At 45.7% G+C, this 20,812-nt stretch overlaps 1 protein-coding gene across 1 annotated transcript in view; it reads left to right on the top strand.

Annotated features, from left to right (window-relative positions):
• The window catches only part of AR (androgen receptor), a 137,364-nt gene that overhangs the window by 82,799 nt on the left and 33,753 nt on the right, over positions 1 to 20,812 (top strand). Inside the window, exon 3 of the mRNA XM_006125241.4 lies at positions 10,005 to 10,121. Within this exon, the coding sequence (XP_006125303.2) occupies positions 10,005 to 10,121 (117 nt within the window). The remainder of the gene's footprint in view (positions 1 to 10,004; positions 10,122 to 20,812) is intronic.

Here is a 20,812-nt window from a genome sequence, read left to right as displayed (position 1 = left end):
GTTCTTATGTAGAAGTGCAGGGCTATAGGGTATCAGAGACGTGTTACTTTAATAAATTAGGAAATAGCATTTAGCAGAGAGTATGGAAACACTCACTTGTATTACAGAGAAGAAAGGTAGTCTTGGGAAGTCAGTAAGATGTGACTCAGGCAACCTGGGTTAAAATCCTAGACTTTCTGTGTAACCTTAGGCAAATCATTTAATCCTTCTGTACCTCAGTTCTCTATTATAAAACTGTGATGATAATACTTCCTCTTCCTCCCCTTCACTACCATTTTGTTAGTTTTGGTTATTTAGAGTTCTTAAAGGAAGGGGTGGTCTCTTACTATGTGAATATAGCACTACCGGGCCTGATCTGAGTAGGGATGTAAGCGGCTAGTCTACTATCCGATAAGCAGGGATCGACAAATACACACGCCCACTTGCCCGTGGCGAGTAGATTTTGCCAGCTGGCGAGTGCAGGGGCGGACTGGCCCGGTGAGCCGTTGTAACGGGTTGGCCGAAGCCCTCACTACGGGCGGCGCAGCCCCATCCAATCCGCCAGCCGGCGGAGGAGCAGAGTGCTGCCAGGGAGGGGGAACTGCAGTGATTCTGAGCGCCGGGCTGCCTGCGTGCAGCTGTGGTGCGAGGAGATGGAGTGCCGGCATATGCCAGGACGCTGGCGTGACATGGCCACGCTGATTTTAAAGGGCTGTGGCAGCTCGGCTCTGGCTGCGTGTCCCCGGCAGCTGGCTGCAGCGCGTGGCGGAGCCAGGCCTCACCCCACCGGCTCCAGTCCTGCCACGGCCCCAGCCCCTCGCTTGTGAGAGACTGCTCTCAGCCAACCGCCTGGCTCTCCGTGCCCACCCCGCACCCCAACTGGCTCCTGCCACCCTTTCACCATGCCGCCCCTGCACCTCGGATCCCCTGCTCTCCCTCTGGGTATGCACAGCCCTTGCACCCCGCACCCTGCTCCTCCCGATCCCTGCTTCCCCCCCCAGCTCTGTGCTGCCTGTTCCCTACACTGCCCCTAGACACCGATCCCTCTGTCCCTCCTGTTCCCTGCGCCCCCTCCATCGCACCCTGCACGCTGCTTCCCCCATCCCTGCATTCCTCTGCCCCTGTGCCTCCTGTTCCCCGCGCCACCCCTGCCCCCCCCCCACTGTTCCCTGCACCCCGCTGGCTCTGTGCTGGCTCTGCACCCTGTTTCCCCTGTGGGTTGGGAGTGAGGGGTGCTTGTCCATAGGGAGGGGCTGGACAGTGCAGGGAAAAGGCTGCTGAGACCCAGCAGCGAGTGAAAGGGGGAGTTCACTTGAAGCACCTTTGCCTTTATGGAAAAAAATGAATGAAAATGCTATTTGCTATTTATAGGGCTAAAATGCTGGGACAAAAATGAAAACAAAAGAAACTCTTTGCAAAATGCAAATGTGTAAAAGACAACAAAAAAAGGGGGGGATGTTTTGCTTGGCCCTGGGGGAGGGGAAGTGGCAGGGTTGGGCTGTGAAGAGGGGAGGGGAAAAATATGGGGAAGGGGCTTGTGCTGAGGGGAGGGAAGGGAAGGAGGTCAGGAGAAGAAGAAGAAGAAAGGGGAAGGCACCAAGGGACAGGGGTTCAGGAGAGACAAATCCCAGAGGGCCAGGTGCAGACAATGAGGAAAAGGGCAGGAGGGGAGGTGTCAGTGGGAGGGGGAAACAGGGTGATGCTGGGAGAGGAGAGGGTAAGGGCACTGGGGGCTAGAGGGAGGAGCGGGAGGTGCTGGGAGAAGCCTTGAAAGAAGGGATGGGCACGAGGAAGGTGGGGATGGAGCAAGGCACATGTGAGGGCACAGGGGCATGAGAGGAATGGGGGCAGAGGGTCCTGAGGGGGTGGGTATCAGGGAAAAAGTGGGCAAAGGGGGCAGGGACAGTGAGGGAAGGGAGAGGAACCAGGAGGGTGCAGGTGCCAGGAGATTCTGGGGGTGAAGCAGAAGGGCAGACACCTGCAGGAGAGGGACCAGCCTCAGAGGAGAGAGGCGGGTCAGGTGTGTAGAGGGAGGTGTTAGGAGAGGGGATGAGGAGGGGTAGCTCACTTGATCAGAGTGGGACTACTGGAGGAGTGGGCACAGGGGGGAGAGAAGGGCTGGTGGAGGGGGGCAGGTCTCAGGAAGGCTGAGGGCAGCGAGAAGGGCAGGAGTCTGGACAGCAGAGGAGGGTGAGGGGTTGGGGGGCAGCAGGCACCAGGGGAGCTGATGGAGCAAGAGGAGGAGACATGGCAGCAGAGGGAAAAGGTAGAAGTTTAAAAGATATTTATTAATAACTTGTGTGATATTTATTAAGAATGTATTAGTAATTACTGTTCTTATTCTTATTAGGAATTTATGCCGTTAAAAAAACACTTTTGGGGGCGAGGGGGAGGGTGGCGAGTCCCTTTTTTGTCTGGCGAGTAGGGTTTTCCATAATTTGTCGAGCCCCACCGATAAGCATAAGCTTATTGGATAGTCGACTAGTGATGTGACTAGTTGCTTCCCCCCTTGCTGCCTCTATCAGAGAGAGGCAGCGGAGGGCAGGGGGGGAGAAGCAGGAGCTGGTGCTGCGGGGAGCTGGCTTAAAAGCTGGTTACTCCTAGCACTGTGTCTGCTGAGGGCACAGGAAGTAGAGGCACAGCGGGAAACAGCATGAGCAGTGACTGAAGCAGTCTCCCCTGGTGCCAGTTCTACTGTGATTCTGCTTTTGAAATGTACATGAGTCCCGACAGGGCTCTTGTACATTTCCAAGGGTCAGGCGCTGCAGGGAGTGCAGGGCCAGCGGGGGAGTCCTGCTGACCCCACGCTCCCTGCAAGGGCTTCTACTTTTGAACTGTAGCAAGAGCCCAATAGGACTCTTGCTACAGTTCAAAGACTGAGGTGCCCTTAACAAGTAATCAAGTAGTTGATGGAAATCCCATCGCCTATTTGATTAGTTAATTAATCTAAATTTAACATCCCTAGGTCTGGGTTGGAACTTCAAGGCATTACAATAAACAATAGTTAACATCTACTTACCACATGTATAATAGCAACAATAAATTAACTCGACATAGAGCTTTCAAGCCAAAGATCTTAGAGCACTTTACAAACATTCATTTAATATCACTAAATTCCCTAGATTGAGAAGGATTATTATCTACATTTTAGAGGGAGAGATTGCCCCAAATCCATATATGGGATTATTGTCAGTACTTGCAGTTAATATTGTGTTGTGACTTATATTACCTGTAAAATCCAGCCTCAGAAAAAGGGTATAGGCTATATACGGTATGTGCATATTCTGTTGAAATACACTTGGGTACCGAATAATGTTAGCATGCATGCTGCCTGGTACAGTGTCTTGTTCCTGTTAAAAATATCAAATTTGTTTCAGATTCCCTTACAGTAGGACCTGCATGTGTAACATGTTAAACAGCTACTGTTACGGGAATAACAAAAAATGGTAGGCATTCCCTCTGCAGACATAGCTATTAAATGAAATTCTTTGTTCAGAGGCTTTTGGTGACACCCTTGGTGAAGCAGTTGCACCACTGAGAAGATAAACAATGCCATAAGTTCCATGGCTTAGAAACGGAAGAAGATAATCATTTGCTAAATTGAAAAAAGACAAAGCCATTCCAGAATTAAACCCTGCCTTGAAGTTCTTGAGAAGTTTTATAAACAATGGAAAATAGGAAAAAAGAGCAGTAAAAACTAAGCTATTTTCAGTTTTTGTTTTTGTTTTTAATTGACTGCAAATGTGTCAGTTTTCCTGAAACTGGAAAGAGAATGAATTACCCTGAAAAGAGTTAGAAATAATACAGAAAAGGGCACATAGATATGTGAGATGCTTTTTGTATTTTAACCGCTATTCATTATTGCCTGTGCTTTTTCATTCAAAGGTCTACTGTACTACTGTCCTACATATGAGATCCATGATCACACAACAACATCCAGAGATTCATTTCTATGTCAATTGTTGTATATTTGTTCTCATTGATACTTGCGGAGATGATTAGAGAAAACACAAGTGCTGATACAACATTACTAATACACATACAGGAGATTCCCTAGTTGGCATCCATCTTAATAAGATCCACACATAAATTCATAATATCTTAGGGTATGTCTACACTACCCCCCTAGTTCGAACTAGGGGGGGTAATGTAGTCATATGGAGTTGCAAATGAAGCCCGGGTTTTGAATTTCCCGGGCTTCATTTGCATAAAGCCGGACGGCGCCATTTTTAAATGCCGGCTAGTTCAGACCCCGTGCCGCGCGGCTACATGCGGCACAGACTAGCTAGTTCGGATTAGGCTTCCTAGCTAGTCCGTGCCGCATGTAGCCGCGTGGCACGGGGTCCAAACTAGCCGGCATTTAAAAATGGCGCCGTCCGGCTTTATGCAAATGAAGCCCGGGAAATTCAAATCCCGGGCTTCATTTGCAACTCCGTATGACTACATTACCCCCCCTAGTTCGAACTAGGAGGGGTAGTGTAGACATACCCTCAGTTATGTTCATCATCCATCCAAGTAGGAGGGGACAGGAGACAGTTTAGAACCTGCCAGGTTTGCTTTTAGCTAGGCCGAGCAGATGACATGAAACATGGTTTCTTGCCCACCATCTGAGCTGTTAACCCATGGCACTCCCAGATGTGAGAAGTTTAGGGTGCCCTGTTAATTAAAAAAATAAAAATGCTCTGCCTTCCAGGTCAAAATGACACAAGCAGGTCCCTGTGAAAAAGTAACAGGTATGTGAACAGTTAGCCCTTTTATTTGTATAGGGTAAAAACTAGAAACCGCAGCTCCTTGTGCACGCACATATAACAGAAAGCTTTGCAATCCAGGTAAAAAAAGGGAGAATCTTCTGTGAGTGGGGATTGAACCCAGCTGTCCCAGTGAGAATAGCAGGTCCTGACCACTCAATCAACAATTGACTTGAAATGATGAGCCCAGTGTCTACCTAAATCCCTTGGCAGGAAACAGAATCTAGTACAGGTGCTTTTTAAAGCATGCACAGTTGTATGTAATTATATATCTAGCTAGATAAGAGTCTGCCCAACAGAGTGACCAGTAGTAGCAGCCGGTGATGTTAATATGTTTTGAAGTGAACCTAATCCCCTAAGGAATTAGGTTGATGCCACTGATTCATTCCAAGTAGACCACTGAAACATCAGACTGCAGGTGGCCTGACTAAGAATCTCTGTATTCCACTACCAATCCCCAGAGCCCTCCTACTGCTCTTGGTGGTATTACCTCACACATACATGCAGAGCCCCATAGATGCTAAGTGAGGAAAGTGAGAACACTTGTAACAGAAAAAACTGCCTCGGAAGCTGTTATGTGTTTCGATTAAAGAGGGGGGTTAGCGCTGTGCTGGTGTCTAGTTAGCCAGAGAGAAAGTTCTGATAATGATGTATCTGACCCTGGAACGTCCTTGTGTGTCTTGAGTAGTTATCTTGTTGCATTTCTTTGCTAATGTCCCTGTGGGGAGAGAGACTTGGCTTTCCTAAGGTTTTTAGCTGTTATTTTAGCAAAGACACTGTAGTTTAGACTAGGGAAATGGTAGGGGCGGAGCAGGAGCCAAACTGCAAAGAGGTAGAACCAGATTGTACTTTAGAGAGAGCTGCCCTTGGGCAACTCCTTCCAAGGGGTGAACCAGTATTGGAGCCCCCTCTGAAAAACACAGGTAGGAAGTTCTGAGTTGGCCCTGAATATGTGTCATGTGATTCCTGTTTCTCCCGGTTCCATCTTGTTTTCAGACCCTGGTAATATTGGTGAGTTCAAAGGCGGGGTTTGTGTCCATCTTCACCATAGGAAAGGAATTGTGGGGAAGAGAGCAAAGTGTCCACACGAGCTATTCTGCTATTCCCCACGTCAATGCTTTGGGAAGCAGAGCATCCATTCTTGTTTGATTTACTCGTGCAAGGAGATCTGTCAGGGAGAGCATGAACTCAGTGCTTGGCTCCTCATCACACACCCACACAAATAATATGAAATAACCCCAATTCTAATGAGGCTGAACATTATCCAGCCATTTCAGTTTAATTGCTAAAAAAGAGGCTAGAATTGGAGTTCTGTGGGATTTTGCATGGTCTGTGCTTCTGAAGGGGTTTTTTTTTTCTGTGTCCCTTAAGGTGACAATAAGAGAGAGAGAGGCGCGAGGAGCCAGAGAGAGCTGATGAGTTTGTGGTGTTAAAAGAATTGAGTGAAATATCACCTGCTGTAGGTAATGCATTCCAGCCCCATTATGTTTCCATTCTTGGCAGCCATACTCTTGGGGTGCTATAACCTACCTGATGCTAATAAGGGCAGTTACATGGAGTTTAACAGTATTGTAGTTCTCAGACCTATGCTACAGCCTCGCGTCAGGCTTCATAAGGAAGATTATTATTATTATAACAGAAAACCTCATAATTCTTACATGACACTTTGATTACAGGTTGTTGATGTGATTTTGCAACAAAAGTGAATCCTTTAATAAAGCTGCTAGATTAGACCTATGCTTGGATGGATCAAAAGATGGGTTCCTTAAGTGGCATTGAAAGCCAAGGTGTGGGGGATTTCAGAGTAAACCACGATTGGTGAAATTTGGGCAGGCATAATTTTCTGTGCCTCCACAACAGCTTAGTACACTGGATGTACAGCTTCTTCATTTGTTGAGATTAGTCCAGGTTTGGGTGGTCAGAGCCTGAAGTGCACCAGATAAATCTGATCTACCAAATGAGCTCAGACTTGACAAGAGAGCAAAATGTAAAGCAATAGACAACACATTGCTACTGAGAGAAAGTTAATTCTTGGTATGTCTCAAGACTGAGACATGGAGGTTGATAAGATAGAAGCAGGATAAATATTATCATTTACAAGTACTTCCCTTCCCTGTGAACTTGAAGAATGGTGCTTTTAAGACGTCAGCTATAAATTATGATAAATAATGGCCTCTCAGCTCTCTGTTGGCATTCATAAATTCACTGCTTCGTAGGAAATCTCACATTAAGCAAGGACAGTTAGAAGATAGTTTCAGTTAAAAATATTCCACTAGGCTATGAATACTGCATGTACAACGTATTCAGCCCCTTGGGATGTGGGGGAACTTTGCATCACTGAGCAGTTACTTTCCTGACATGTTGCCAGGGACCTCTTTACCCATATGCGGGGGGAGGGAGAGAAATGCATGTAGTCTGTAGCATTAACCTATAAGCTTTTGCTTATTGGTTAATGGGTTAATGGGTTAATCGACTATACTATTACATCCCTACACTCCACCCCAGGACACCCTGCTTTCCCACTACTGCAGAGAAGTGGAGCCCAGCAGGGTGGGAGGGGGCATCTGGAAGAGCAGAGCAGGCTGTGGAGAGTGTGTGGGGAGCCTAACCCCTGCTGCTGTCTCACACCAGACACCCTAGTTATTCCCTGGCTTGTGTTGCTCGGGAGAGGGTGCAAGGCAGTTGGACAGGAGCCAAACAGGAGTGGGGCTTGGGGAAAAGAGTGTGGTCGGGAGGGGTGGAGCAGAGGCATGTGGGGACTGGGCCTGCAGCAGGGGGTTTCCTAGACCCTCCACCTGGGCCCTATACCCTGCTAGGCATCGCCATGGTTACAGTTCATTTACGATTGCCTATTTCTTGTGCCTTGATATACATGCCATCTGAGCCAGATGCTTCAGTTCTCACTCAAGCAGAGTTTGGCACACAGTGATTAGAGCTAGACAGACCTATTCGATCACATCCAGGTCACTCCCAGGTAACTCGGGTTTGTTCTCCACAATCTGTTGCTTAGTGCTCTGTTCAGTCTGGCTTTAAATGTGCTATTGAAATGCAAAGTCTACAACGTGGGCGATTCTATTAATTCTGTCTCTGAAAATCAACAGGCCCACAACACATCCAGGATGAGTCAGCTACATGCCTTTTTATGCACCCGGCCCCATATCAATAAAGAGTTAATGGAAATATGTGGCCAGTGTTTGGTTTGATGTTTGTGCAGAGGAGCTACAGGAATGTGGTATAACTGTTAACCCAAAGACTGCAAGGAGCAGATCCAGTCAGACCATTTCCCCTTCCCATGACCAAAGTATTTCACAGAGGCTGAGGAAGTATCGTGAGCGAGGCAGGGCTATTGCCTCATTCTATCCCAGTTCTGTGGTTATCTTCTTTGTACCTTTCTTTTTTACTCTTATTTGTTTGCTGATTGCTAATGACGTACTGTGGAAAACAAAATATAGACCCTCTGTGACTCAAAGAGTCTACAGGCTGGAAGATGGTCTTTAAAGTGGGCCTTTAGACAGATATATGATATCAGGTAGCTTTTGGTGGAACACGCAAAGGAGGGAGCCATGGAGCCCAGCAAAATCAGTTTATATGTACAGTAAAAACTGTGTGATCTGGCACATTTCTAACCAGAACGCTCTATTGACTGGTATTTCTGATATCTCCCAGTGCAAATCTTCAGTCTGTTAACCAGGACCAGGGCTCTACAGTAGTGCAGGGCCTGGCACAGCCTCCCTCCCCCACCGCCTTCTCCTGCCACTGCTCTGCCCCTGCCTTGCTCCCACTCTACCCTGACCCTCATTCTGCCCTGTTCCGAAAGCCCTCCTCTCCCAAGTGACACCAGCAGACAGCAGAGCGGGGCCAATTGTGCTGTCAGCAACCCCTGTGCTGCCCAGGGCCTGTATCTCCTGAAATATGGGGTCCCCCAAAGTGTAGTGCCTAGGGCAACCACCCTAAATAGTCTTATGGATGGAATGGCTCTGATCGGGACTAGTAAACTGCTCAGGACATTGTGCAGTTGCACATTCTGTACTCTACTTATGTGCAAAAGAGGTAGACGATAAGTAAGCAGGCTGATATCAGGGATTTATTAAAAAAAGCAGCTTCCAGGGTATGTCATAAGAGTCATTACACCTTCTGCATCTACAACGATACTTGATAATGATGACCCTGAGGCACCGCAAGATCCTGAAGTGCCTTTCTGAATATCAAAGATAGATTAAATTATGTTTAGTATCGTTTTAAGTGTTCAGTGTATTTTTAGCAATCTAGATGTATGCCCTGCACTACCCAGAAAACGTAGCCTGTACACACCTACGTGCTTCAAGAAATTATCCGCTCTGTGTAGTGCAGTATTACTACTGGATTGGAGAACGTCTGTCTGTATAGTATGTTATAGTTTATTCATTTTATTGCGTTCTGTTTCTTTGAAAATTGGTATTCCATTGGTAAGTATCTCTTATTTAATCAGAATGTTTTATTAATCAGCACCCCCTGGGTCCCTAACATACCAGTAAACAAAGTTTTTACTGTATTGCCAGTGGTTAATTCCCATATCTTGCAACAGACATTGCTAATATAATAAGTGAAGACTCATGTTTAATTTTCTCAATAGCTAGTTAACGTACAGCATCATTGCTCCACTGGGAGGAGATGAGGTGTACACCAATTTTGCTTAACCTCTCACAGAAAGCAGCTCCATCTGGCCACTGTCCTGATGGAGATATGGGTTGTGTTTGCCTTTACCGCACATCTTTTCTGTGGAGGAAGGATCAAAGTTCCCAAGTCCCTGCTGTGATGGCTGATGGGAGCTAATAGCACTGCCCTCTTGGGCTGCTACTTTCAGATTTCATTCTCCAGGTCAGAGATGTTTCATCAAGACAATATCATATTTGGAGCTTGTCATATTGTATTGGCCAGCCCCCAACAATACGGCAGCTGCCACAATAGCCCCTGCAATCTGCTAGCCAGATGCAGGAAAGATCCTTTCAAATCAGGAATGCCCTGCAGAAACTGCCAGTGCCAGGAGTCAAAATGGTGCCCTTTCTGTTTAACATGCAATCAGAGCTGCAGTGCTCTGAATATGGGACTCTTTCTAGAAGACAAAATTAAACTAGGAATGTGAATTTTCAAAACTTCCATTAACTTCAGTGGGAACAATGTCAGGTCCATACAGTGATGCTATGGGAAAACATGAGAGCTTGTGCTGATTGTACCTTCTGCCTGAGCTGTGAACATGCAGTAATCATTGTCCATCTGCTTTTTCTTTAATGTTTCTAGGTAAACAGAAATATCTTTGTGCCAGCCGGAATGACTGCACCATCGATAAATTCAGAAGAAAAAACTGCCCTTCTTGTCGCCTGCGAAAGTGCTACGAAGCAGGGATGACCCTGGGAGGTAGTGTGTGTTTGGCAGTGTGCTTTGATGCTTTCATGTGCACCCATATGTTTTATATATGGAATGCACACCTGCGGCGCTTTTTCAGATTTTTCCCTACATTAATCTATTGGCAGCCCTCATCATAGGGTCCGTACATTGCCTTTTGCTAAATTCTTGCAATTAATTGATAAGCGTATAAGAGACACGTTGCACTCTGTTTACAGATCTCATCTTCCAGTTACCTTTGCAGGACCTCTGATATGTGGGATACATGCTTCTGACACCACCTCGGCCCATCTGGCCCATTGGGAGTGCCATGCAACCCTATCATTGAAAGAGAACAAGTAATCCCATGTCATGGCCAGCAACGGGTTAAGAGGACTCTCTTTTTTTGTAAAAGTAGGCAGTAGGAGGACCTCTTCAGCCCATACTTTGGTAATCCTCACGCTCTCTGTTTCAGCCATATAATAGTTCTTTCCCCACCTGTCAGCAAAGTTTTAACAAATGAGTGCAATATCTTCTCTCACTGAGTTTTCATTATTTGCCCCTAAATTTCTGTAGTCTGCTTACTTGTGAATTATAAAAGTTATCACAGGATTCACGTATTATCAGAGTCAGATATTGTTATTGCTGCTTGTAATTGCAAACATCTCCCTCTTGTTTTTCTGTTGAGTTTGTTCTCATTAACTCACCAACTTCCATCCTCCCAAAAAAGGGCCTTCCCCCATCCTTAGTAGCCTGTGTTGTAGTTGTATTGTTATTGCCTTTGAATAACAGGAGCCATTTTCAGAGACTTCTCTTGGAGGGACTTTGCCTTACTGTGTTTTAAGTTTTCTATTGCAGAACACTTTTTACCTATTCAGAATGTTTCATTTTATTGTGTCTGTGTGTTTAGTGGCATGACATGCATGGGTTATGATCCTCAAGGTCTGGTCTTTAAAGTGGGCTGATCCTTTAAAAGGTGCAGTAAATATGCAAGGACTCTAGGCTTCAATTTAATTCTTTCTCATTTTACACCTCTCCCTTTGCAATCATATAATTCTCCAGCTCTTTTGCTGACTCCCTAATGTGCCTTCGAAAACACCCCCTTTGAGTCCTGGGAAGCTCTAGCTAATTGGTGACCTTTCCTCCTGTTTTAAAATAACCATGCGGGTGAGATTATAGTTATGTTTGAGCTGTAATTGAGGTGCTTGCACCTTATTATTAGTTATGTATTAGTTTGGAAAATAAAAGAATGAGTCACTAAAATATTGGCTTTTCCTTAACCCCATTGAGGCTGATTCATGCTGGTGTGTGCTGACTTCAGATATTGCACAATTGTGTCATTAATGCTTTCACTTAAACTGTCAAATGTATTGTGTGTTGATGTTTATTTTCTGGAACATGGTGGATGTGGATTAATCCTACCTAGAGAGCATTAAAGTTTAGTACTTTTCATCTTCAGAGTACTTTTTAAACACATCCATCAGGTCTATCCTATAGACTTATATCACTATAAATACAATGCCTTAAGGATGTGAAAAATCCACATCCTTGAGTGTTGTAGTTGTACCGACCTAACACTACCTGACCTGTACACAGTGCTATGTTGGTGGTAGAGTTTCTCCTCTCAACATAGCGACTGTCTCTTGGAGAGGTGGATTAACTATGTTGCTGAGAGAGGCTCTCCTGTCAGCCTAGGAGCATCTTCACTAAAGCAGCACAGCTGTACCAGTGCAGCTGTAGTGCTGTACATGAAGACAAGCCCTAACTCATAAATCATCCTGTGCCCTGGCCATGGAAGTAGTAGCATTCTGATTTTACATGTAGAAAAACAGACACAGAGAAGTGAAGGGTCCCCCAGTAAATCAGAATCAGAGCTAGCTGAGAACTCCCATGCTCCTGGTTCCTTGATCCGGGCTGGACAGCATCCCTTTGTTAATAAGGGGAGAGCAAGCATTTGTTTTTCAGTACGCAACTGGAATCCTGACTTCTACTGTGGCTGTATCACATTTCACTCCAACGTTTGTGAAAAGGCCTTGAAATTAAAGTGACCAGGCTATAGAGCTCTCCTGTCCACAAGAGCAGTTTTGTTTGCAGGTCATTAAGGTTTTGTGTTCACTAGGGGAAAATGGTGCGTCTTCTCTCAAGTTAGCTAACAGAAGGTAAAAATCTAGCGAAGACAAGGCAAGTTGTAGCTTTCAGCTGAGTTAGCTGGTCATGGTGGTTTCTTAGGGCATGTCTGTATTGCAGCATGTCTCAGAGCCCAGGTCAGTGACTCAAGACTCATTGATCTCACTTTTATGGAACTAATAGTATCAGTGTAGCTGTTCTCACTTGGCCTGGAGCCAGGCGCTGACACACAGTCTGAGCAGGGACATCTCCATTGCTATTTTTAGCTCTGTAGCATGGGCTATGTCCATTGACCCAAGCACTGAGATGCATAGCCGCTAGATTTTCTTTTCTTTTTCTTTTTTTTCTGGGCAAATGTATCCTAACTTGACCTGCTGACCTTTGTGAAAGCGACAGACTGCCTTGTCTTCACTAGAATTTTACTTGGTGTTAGTTAACTCAAGCTGAGAATGCGCCTCTTTCCTGTTTATTTACCCTGTGTGGGCTGATGGATCGAGAATGGGGGTCAGAACAGTTGCAATTCACTCTCACTGCTCTCAAAAAAGATATACTGGCATTAGAAAAAGTTCAGAAAAGGGCAACTAAAATGATTAGGGGTTTGGAATGGGTCCCATATGAAGAGAGATTAAAGAGACTAGGACTTTTCACATTAGAAAAGAGGAGACTAAGGGGGGATATGACAGAGGTATATAAAATCATGAGTGGTGTGGAGAAAGTGAACAAGGAAAAGTTATTTAGGTGAAGTAGGGGCCACCAAATGAAATTATGGGTAGCAGGTTTGAAATAAACAAAAAGAAGTTCTTCACACAGCGCACAGTCAACCTGTTGAACTCTTTGCCCAGGGGTTGGCATAAGGGGCTCCATGGGCCAATCCGGCCTGCCAAGCAGGTGGATCCGACCCACAGAGGCCCTGCTGCTCCCCCGCCCCCAGGCCAATTAGGGCCTGGGGGCGGGCGAATGCGCGAAGCCTCCTCCTGCCCTGCCACGAGCAGCGCCATGTGCTGCTTGCGGGGGGGGGGGGGGGGGGCGCGGAGGACGCTTTGCACACTACCCTGCCCCACGTCAATCAGGGTCTCACTTCACCCTGCCCCAGCCCTGTGGGGAGGAGGCTTCTCGCATTCCCCCACCCCCAGGCTTTGGGGGTGAGGGAGCGTGCCAAGCCTCTTCCAGGGCATGGGTGCCTAGTGGGTAGAGAGCAAAGGAGCTCCCCCCACCCCTTCCTCTTTAGGCCCCACCTCTTCCAGGGTGGCCCAGGGCTACTTCAAAAAATTTTGAAGTGGCCCCTGGGCAAAAATTATTTTCCACCCCTGTGCTTGCCTGAGGAGGTTGTGAAGGCTAGGACTATAACAGGGTTTAAAAAAGAGCTAGATAAATCCATGGAGGTTAAGTCCATTAATGGCTATTAGCCAGGATAGATACGGAATAGTGTCCCTAGCCTCTGTTTGTCAGAGGGTGGAGATGGATGGCAGGAGAGAGATTGCTTGATCATTATCTGTTTGATTCACTCCCTCTGGGGCACCTGGCATTGGCCACTGTTGGCAGACAGGATACTGGGCTGGATGGACCTTTGGTCTGACCCAATATGGCCGTTTTTATGTTCTTATGTATGTCACCGTGGCAATCCTGCTGTTCCATTGGGTTGTTACCACTTCAGAGAGGGTCACGCTGGATCCAGCTGTCACTTGCCATAGCAGCAAAGCAATAACTACAAATTCCCACAGAAACTTCTCAGTGTACTGAAATATGCAGCTCAACAGGGCCCATAAAAATATCATGAGAATGTCACTGAGGAGATATTGTATTAGGCAGATATTTTTAAAATACTAGCTGATGCCCTATAGCTATCTGGGAACAATATTTTAGGTGCATCACAGGAAATACTAAGGCATCTGTTGCTGCAGTTGGCTAGTTTCCAGGTCACTGTGCTCCTTTTGTAGTGTGCAAACAGCTATCGTTTAAGGAAAGAATGAAGCACAACAGACAGGCCGGTTCTGGGTCAACTTAGCCCCTGTTGGGTGCTGTTTCAGGGCATGAGGCCAACAAATCAGCCATTTTGACCACTTGAGGAGTATCATATAAATGGGTTTATATGGGAAGGAAAAAATCAAGCTTGCTCATTCACTGGATCGGCAACTGTAGATTTCTGATTGGTTGGCAGTTCTAAGCTCCCCATTATATTTGAGTTCTGATGTCATTTTATCTATATTAATAAAGGCTTATCTGGCAGTGGCTTCTTGAGGTATAAGGTACTTTCATTATCTGATTGGGCAATTCCAAGGACATTGCACCTCAGGTTATTGCCCTAAAATTCCCTGAAAGCAGCTAGGAATGCCAGGAAAAGATCCACCGGAGCCATCATGAAAGTATCTGAAAGATCTGAAGCTCAGACACGTGTGCAACTTGAAATAAACGTACTTCTGTGAACATGGAAGAAGAGAGCGTCTCAGGACCTAGGTATTACTGGTGTTCAGTAAATACAGTAAAACTCCAATTGTCCGGCATCCAGTGGTCCGGCACTCCCGATGGTCTGGCACCAACTGGAACTCGGAAGTGCTGCTGTGAGCCCCATGGGCGCTCGCGGCTAGGAAAGGGAATGGGAGAAGAGGGGAAGGAGATTATACCCCTGTGACAGGTCTGCCAGGACCTGCACTGCGTCCAGCCGGAGGGTAGGGGGTGGGCGGGGAACGGCACGGCGAGGGGCGAACCCTCTGCCGTTTTGTCTCGCACAGCCATGAGAGCTAAGTCCCCGAACTTGCCCCGTTCTGGCTGCGCTCAGCCCCGTGCCGCCACTGAGAGTTTCCGGGAGGGGAGCGGGCTCCCCACCCCACAGATTGCAGTAGTTATCGCCGAGCAGGGGGGTGAGGGGCGACGCTGTGGGACCAACCCGGCAGCACCCCAGCTGCTCTGCTCCGCTGCTTCCCCAAGTCCACCACTGCCGTTGCTGAAACTGACAAGCAGCAGACTTGGGGAAGCGGCGGAGCAGAGCAGCTGGGGTGCTGCCGGGTTGGTCCCGCAGCGCCGCCCCTCACCCCCATGCTCGGCGATAACTACTGCAGTCTGAGAAGTGGGGAGCCTGCTCCCCTCCCAGAAACTCTTGGCGGTGGCATGGGGCTCCCCCCACCTTCCTGCAAAATGGCGGAGGGTTCGCCCCTCGCCGCGCCATTCCCTGCGCAGCCCCCCACCGGAGTACCTCCCGATACTCCGGCATATCCGATAATCTGGCACCACCTCCCAAAGGTGGTGATTATCGGAAGTCTACTGTACCAGCAAGAGAGAGAAATTAAGTCCCATGTTCTTTTGCCTTTGCTGAAAGTTCTGGAGCACGTGACAACAGGTTTTTTGAGACAAAAATGTGCATTATCTTCTGCTGTGATATGGAGGACACATTAAACACAGTTTGCCCCTGTCTGCTGTGATTGCTAGTCGATAGTTAATATAATTCTTCCAGGGTGTGTTGTTGCACTAGCCGCTTAATTTTCTGTTTCTTTCTGAAAGTGCCATGTAGGGAGTCAACATCAATATCTGGAGTAGCTAATGTTGATCACGTAGTCAGTAAATCTAGTCTGTTTACGGTTGGTATCCAGAAAGTGGGCCTGGTGAGAATCCAGTGATGTTGAGTTTCATGAAACATCTGGAATGTATTAAATTAAGTTCTGAGTTTTATAAATCTTTTGTTTGAATTGTAAGAAACATTCCTTCCCTTCATTTAAATTCTTGTTAATCCAGGAAAATTTTGTAAAAACTGTGAAGGTCATACTTTCAGATACACCAAAGTGCCTTTCCCCCACTCATTCCCCGTTTTCTGGTGACTTTACACTGCCAGACCAATGTGAAAGGGCCTAGTGTAAATGAGTATCTGCTCCTGATTTTTTGACTAAATGTAAGCCTCTGCTGTGCAAGATTTGTAAGTTATTTTTGCCAGGTCTCCAGTTTAGCTACCGTAGAAGAATAAAAGATGAAAAACATATGATGAAGCTTTGTCAAAACCAGCTCAAACCCAAACTAATTTGTGGCAAACTTCTGATGTTTATTTGAAGTGAGCATGGGGCAGAAAATACCCCCCTCCTCCTCCCCAAACAGGGCTGATGTTACATGTAACAGGCAGAAGCAAGGAAGTTGCCAGTTAGGGTTACTTATAGTATAGTATAGTATAATGAAAATGAAAGAGACTGGCAGCATTAAACATAGCACAAATTGAGGCGTGGGAGCCTTCATTAGTGATTGTTAGCTACACAAGCATGTTAATTTCACAGTGTTTCCCATTGCTGAGTTGGATAATATGTGATGGGGATTGCTAGACTGCTGTGAAATAGTCAAGGAACTTATCAGTGAAAAGGCTGAGTTTTGTTGATCTCTGTGGAGCAATGATTTAGATCAGTTTTTTTCCCATCTCCAAGATTATTCTTACCTCCCCTCCTCCCCATCATGCACACATGCTCAGTAGAGCAGTTAATACCCTGCCTGCCTCACCTCTTCTGCTTTTACACCAACAAGTAGTGTGTGTGCAAGAATGGTGGTAACAAAGCAGAGAAGGTAAAAGAAGGGAAGGAAAGGTCAGAGGCAAGCAGCCAGCCCAATCCCTACCATCCATTCCTTCCAGACAAGTAGGGAAAATATATTACTGAATGTAAATATGATTCCTTACTCTCATGCCCACTCACTGCTACATTAGTGCACAAGGTCTGGCTAGCTATTCAATCACACTGTGCTGGGTGGGGGAGAGGCAGGTTGCATAACCTAAAACAGAGAGGGGCAACCTAGGCTAGTGAATGGGACACACATTTGATCCTCCTTCAGCTCAGTGGGCTGCAAGAGTGTCGTAACAAAGATGGCCTCCCAAGACAGGGTAGTTTTGCTAACTGTGCTTGCATAGTGTGTGCCAGTGTGTAGCAGCACTTTGAATGGATATAGAAGGAGTGCACAGCTCTCACAATTTTGTGTGCAGTCGGCACACACCTCACGTCACATGCCCTTGCTTTATGTGCACGTCACTTTTGTAATACCGTTAGGGAAAAAAAACTATGCAGACGAAAACCAGTAGAATTTACCAACTCTGTGCATGGGCAGTGGTAAACGAAATGTTGCATGAGCCACACATAGAACCCCACTGGGCCACATTCAGCCCTCAGACAGCAGGTTACCCACCACTGGTCTAAAAACAACCTCTTTTAACTAAGCAGCACTGCCTGGGTGCAAGATGTAGGAGAGACCAAAAGTGTAAGAAGTAAAAATGTATGGTTTCTGCTTCACCTAATGTCAGGAAACCAGCAGTCCTTGTAAGGTGAAAACATACCTCAGTGGGTACAAAAGTGAATGTGCTATTAAAAACATTAAACTGGTTTGAATGTTTCATTCAAATCTCAGTTCTGCTCAAAAATGTGATGGTAAAAATGGAATAGTGGGGCTCCCTTTTTCATCACGGTGACTCGAGATCAAATTTCCTCTTTTACAAGTAGAAGACAGAGGGTTGTTTTAACTAATCTGTCAACCCTTTGGGGCTTTTGAGTCAAACTGAGTTTTTTGTGCTCACTCATTGGCAACAAAGAACCTTTCGTAATCAGAACACCACTATCAATTTCTGTTGATAGTGCACAGTTCAGAATGGAATGCTGCTTGCATCTCCAGAGTTCAGTTGAATGTGAAGGACTAACAGGAGTAAAACCAACCAGAGAAAGATTTAGTCAACGAAGTGAGCAAATATGACTGAATCCATGTATTGGTGGAGCTAAGAAGATATCATTTGGGGCATGTTTCAGAGCAGAAAAGCATCATGAAATAAAATCCTACGAGCCACTGATGGTTGTGACATTTGAGCAGGACTTTTTTTTTTTTACTGTTGCACATGGCCAACCAGATGTATAATGAGACGCAGGATATTTTGGATAAATTCACCATCTGATGGGCTGAAATTTCTGTGGCACTTGGTTATAGAGGGAGAGAGGAAGTTCACAGCTTCTACCCTCCAGTCTTGTGGCGTTTCCTACTGCCCGTGTAAAAGATGTGCGTGTGAGGGACACCATTACACTCCCTTGGCTCACATTGGAGATGTTAGTGGTATGCTACCTTATGGCACTATCACTGAAGTTAATGGCAAAATCCCCATTGATTTTAAGAGTGCAGGATCAATATATGTATCCCCTGGAGGCTCATCATAGTGATCCTTAGAATGAGGAATGCTGAAGGAGTACTTCTTGGAAACTGATCCACACTTCCTTGGTTGGCCAGAGGGGGTCGCTGTTGAATAGTGCACAGTATTACTTCTAGCCCATGGCAGCCTGAGAAGGACAAAGACAAGGAATCAGACTTGGATATCCCACACAGCAATGCAGAGCGCGAAGCCCTGGGCCAACGAAACAGTCTTTTGTTATGTTTGCAAAAGCTAACATGCCTTTATTTATTTTAAGCTCTTTTTCTTTTTACTTGAAGATTCATAGTGAAGTTTCCTTGAATAAAAGCAGCAATACATCAGTGCTGTATTCTCACACAGGACAGACCGACAATTAATGCTGCTAACGATTGGGCGTAGTTTTCACTCACTGGGTCAGCCTGACCGGTTCTGCCTCATCTGTTTTACATTGGTTTTTAATGCAGGTTTAAAAGTAGCTCTAAAGCCGTGTATGCTGTGGATTCGCATACACAGCTATTTCCCCCATTGTCAAAAGACAAAGCTTTCAGGAATGCATCCAGGCTCAAAAAGTTAGTATTAACTGTTTAGTAATCATGAGTCACTTCTGGGTAAAGGGCTTTATGTGACCAATGAACCTGCACTTTGGAGTATTTATAGTGCTATAAGGAGGAGACCAAGCAAATGTCTTATTTAAAACTCCCTCTGCTTTGGCGTAGAACAGCAGTTTTGAAGCCTTCATTATTGATTTAGTTCACTCTGACATGAGAGCTGAAATCCATTAAACAGGATCTTCACATGACCCATACCATCAAACCAAAAAAAAAAGCAGGGGGAATGGAAGATGTGAAGTAGTTATAGCACTTGGTAGTGTCTGTAACTTCTCAGTGAGGATCCCAGTGCAACACACTACCCTAGAGACTCCCTTGTTACTGCAGTCTGGACACCTATAGAGCTCTGCTGATGCATTTCAATACTGACCAGTGGTAAGGATGTTAAATTATGATTATCTGGCTAATCATGTACTCGATACAATTTGTATTGACTACACAAGGGGCCCCTGTGCAGAGCTGTCCCAGCTCGTGGTAGCTCTGGAGTCCCTTGCAGCTCTGTATCCTGGTGGCTCTTACTACTACTGCCCTATCTCCCGCTCCTGCTGCCTCTGATGGGGAGGGGGGGAAGCAGACAGCACCACAAAGACGATGCTGGGGGGAATCGGCTTTTAAGACAGCTCTCCCCAGCACTAGCTCTTGTACCCACCCTTGCTGCTTCTGAGACAGAGGCAGTGGGAGTAGGAAGCAAATAGTGGAGAACTCCATTTGTCTACCCGATAACCATAAGCTTATCGGGTAGTCAAATAGTCGATTACTCGCTTACATCCCTAACATGTAGTACCCCAGATGTTCTACTCCTAAGCAATCAAACTGCTCTGGTAATGCACCTTACCTAGCCTTCTACCAGTTTTGGCCATGCACCAAACATTAGAATTCTTTCATAATGTCAATAAATATGTGGACAAGAGTGATTAAGTGGATTTAGTGCGCTTGAATTTTCAGAAAGCCTTTACAAGGGCCTTCATCATCAAAGACTGTTAAACAAAGTAGGCAGTTATAGACTGAGAGAGAAGATCCTCTCATGGATCAGTAAAAGATTTAAGACAAGAAACAGGGTAGAAATAAATGGTCAGTTTTCAGAATGGAGAGAAGTTGATAGGGGTGTTGCCCTGTTGTCTGTACTGGGGCCAAGGCTGTTCAACTTATTCATGCATGATTTGCAAAAAGGGGCAAATAGTCAGGTGGCCAAATTTGCAGACCATACAAAACTACTTATGATAGTTCAGTCCAAAGCTGACTGCAAAGTGTTACAAAGGGATTTCCACAAAACTGGGTTTCTGGATCACAAAATGGCACATGAAATTCAGTGCTGATAAATACTGCAAAGTAGTACACCCTGGAAAAGATAATCCCATCTGCAAATACAAAATGAGGGGGTCTACATTAGTTGTTACCATTCAAAAAATAGATCTTGGAGTCACAGTGGATAGTTCTCTGAAAATATCAGCTCAATGTGCAGCGCCAGTTCAAAAAGCAAACAGAGTATTAGGAACCATTGGGAAAGGGACAGATTATAAAAATGGAAAATATCATAATAGCTCTATATGAATCCATGAAATGCCCACACCTTAAATACTGCATGCAGTTCTGATTGCCCTATCTCAAAAAAAGATTTATTATAATTTTAAAGGATATAGAAAAGGGCAACAAAAATGAATAAAGATATTTCTTCACACAACACACAGTCAGCCTATGGAACTCATTACTAAAGAACTTTGTGAATGCCAAAAGTGTAACAGGGTTCAAAAAGGAATTATATAAATTCATGGAAGATAGGTTCAACAATGGCTATTAGCCAGGATGGTCAGCAATGCAACCCCATATGTTCTGATTGGTCCAGTTTCTGACTGCCAGAGGCT

The sequence above is a fragment of the Pelodiscus sinensis genome, chromosome 13 (assembly GCF_049634645.1).
Source record: "Pelodiscus sinensis isolate JC-2024 chromosome 13, ASM4963464v1, whole genome shotgun sequence".
In the NCBI taxonomy this organism is placed as follows: Eukaryota; Metazoa; Chordata; order Testudines; family Trionychidae; genus Pelodiscus; species Pelodiscus sinensis.
This window is presented reverse-complemented; position numbering and strand designations above follow the sequence as displayed.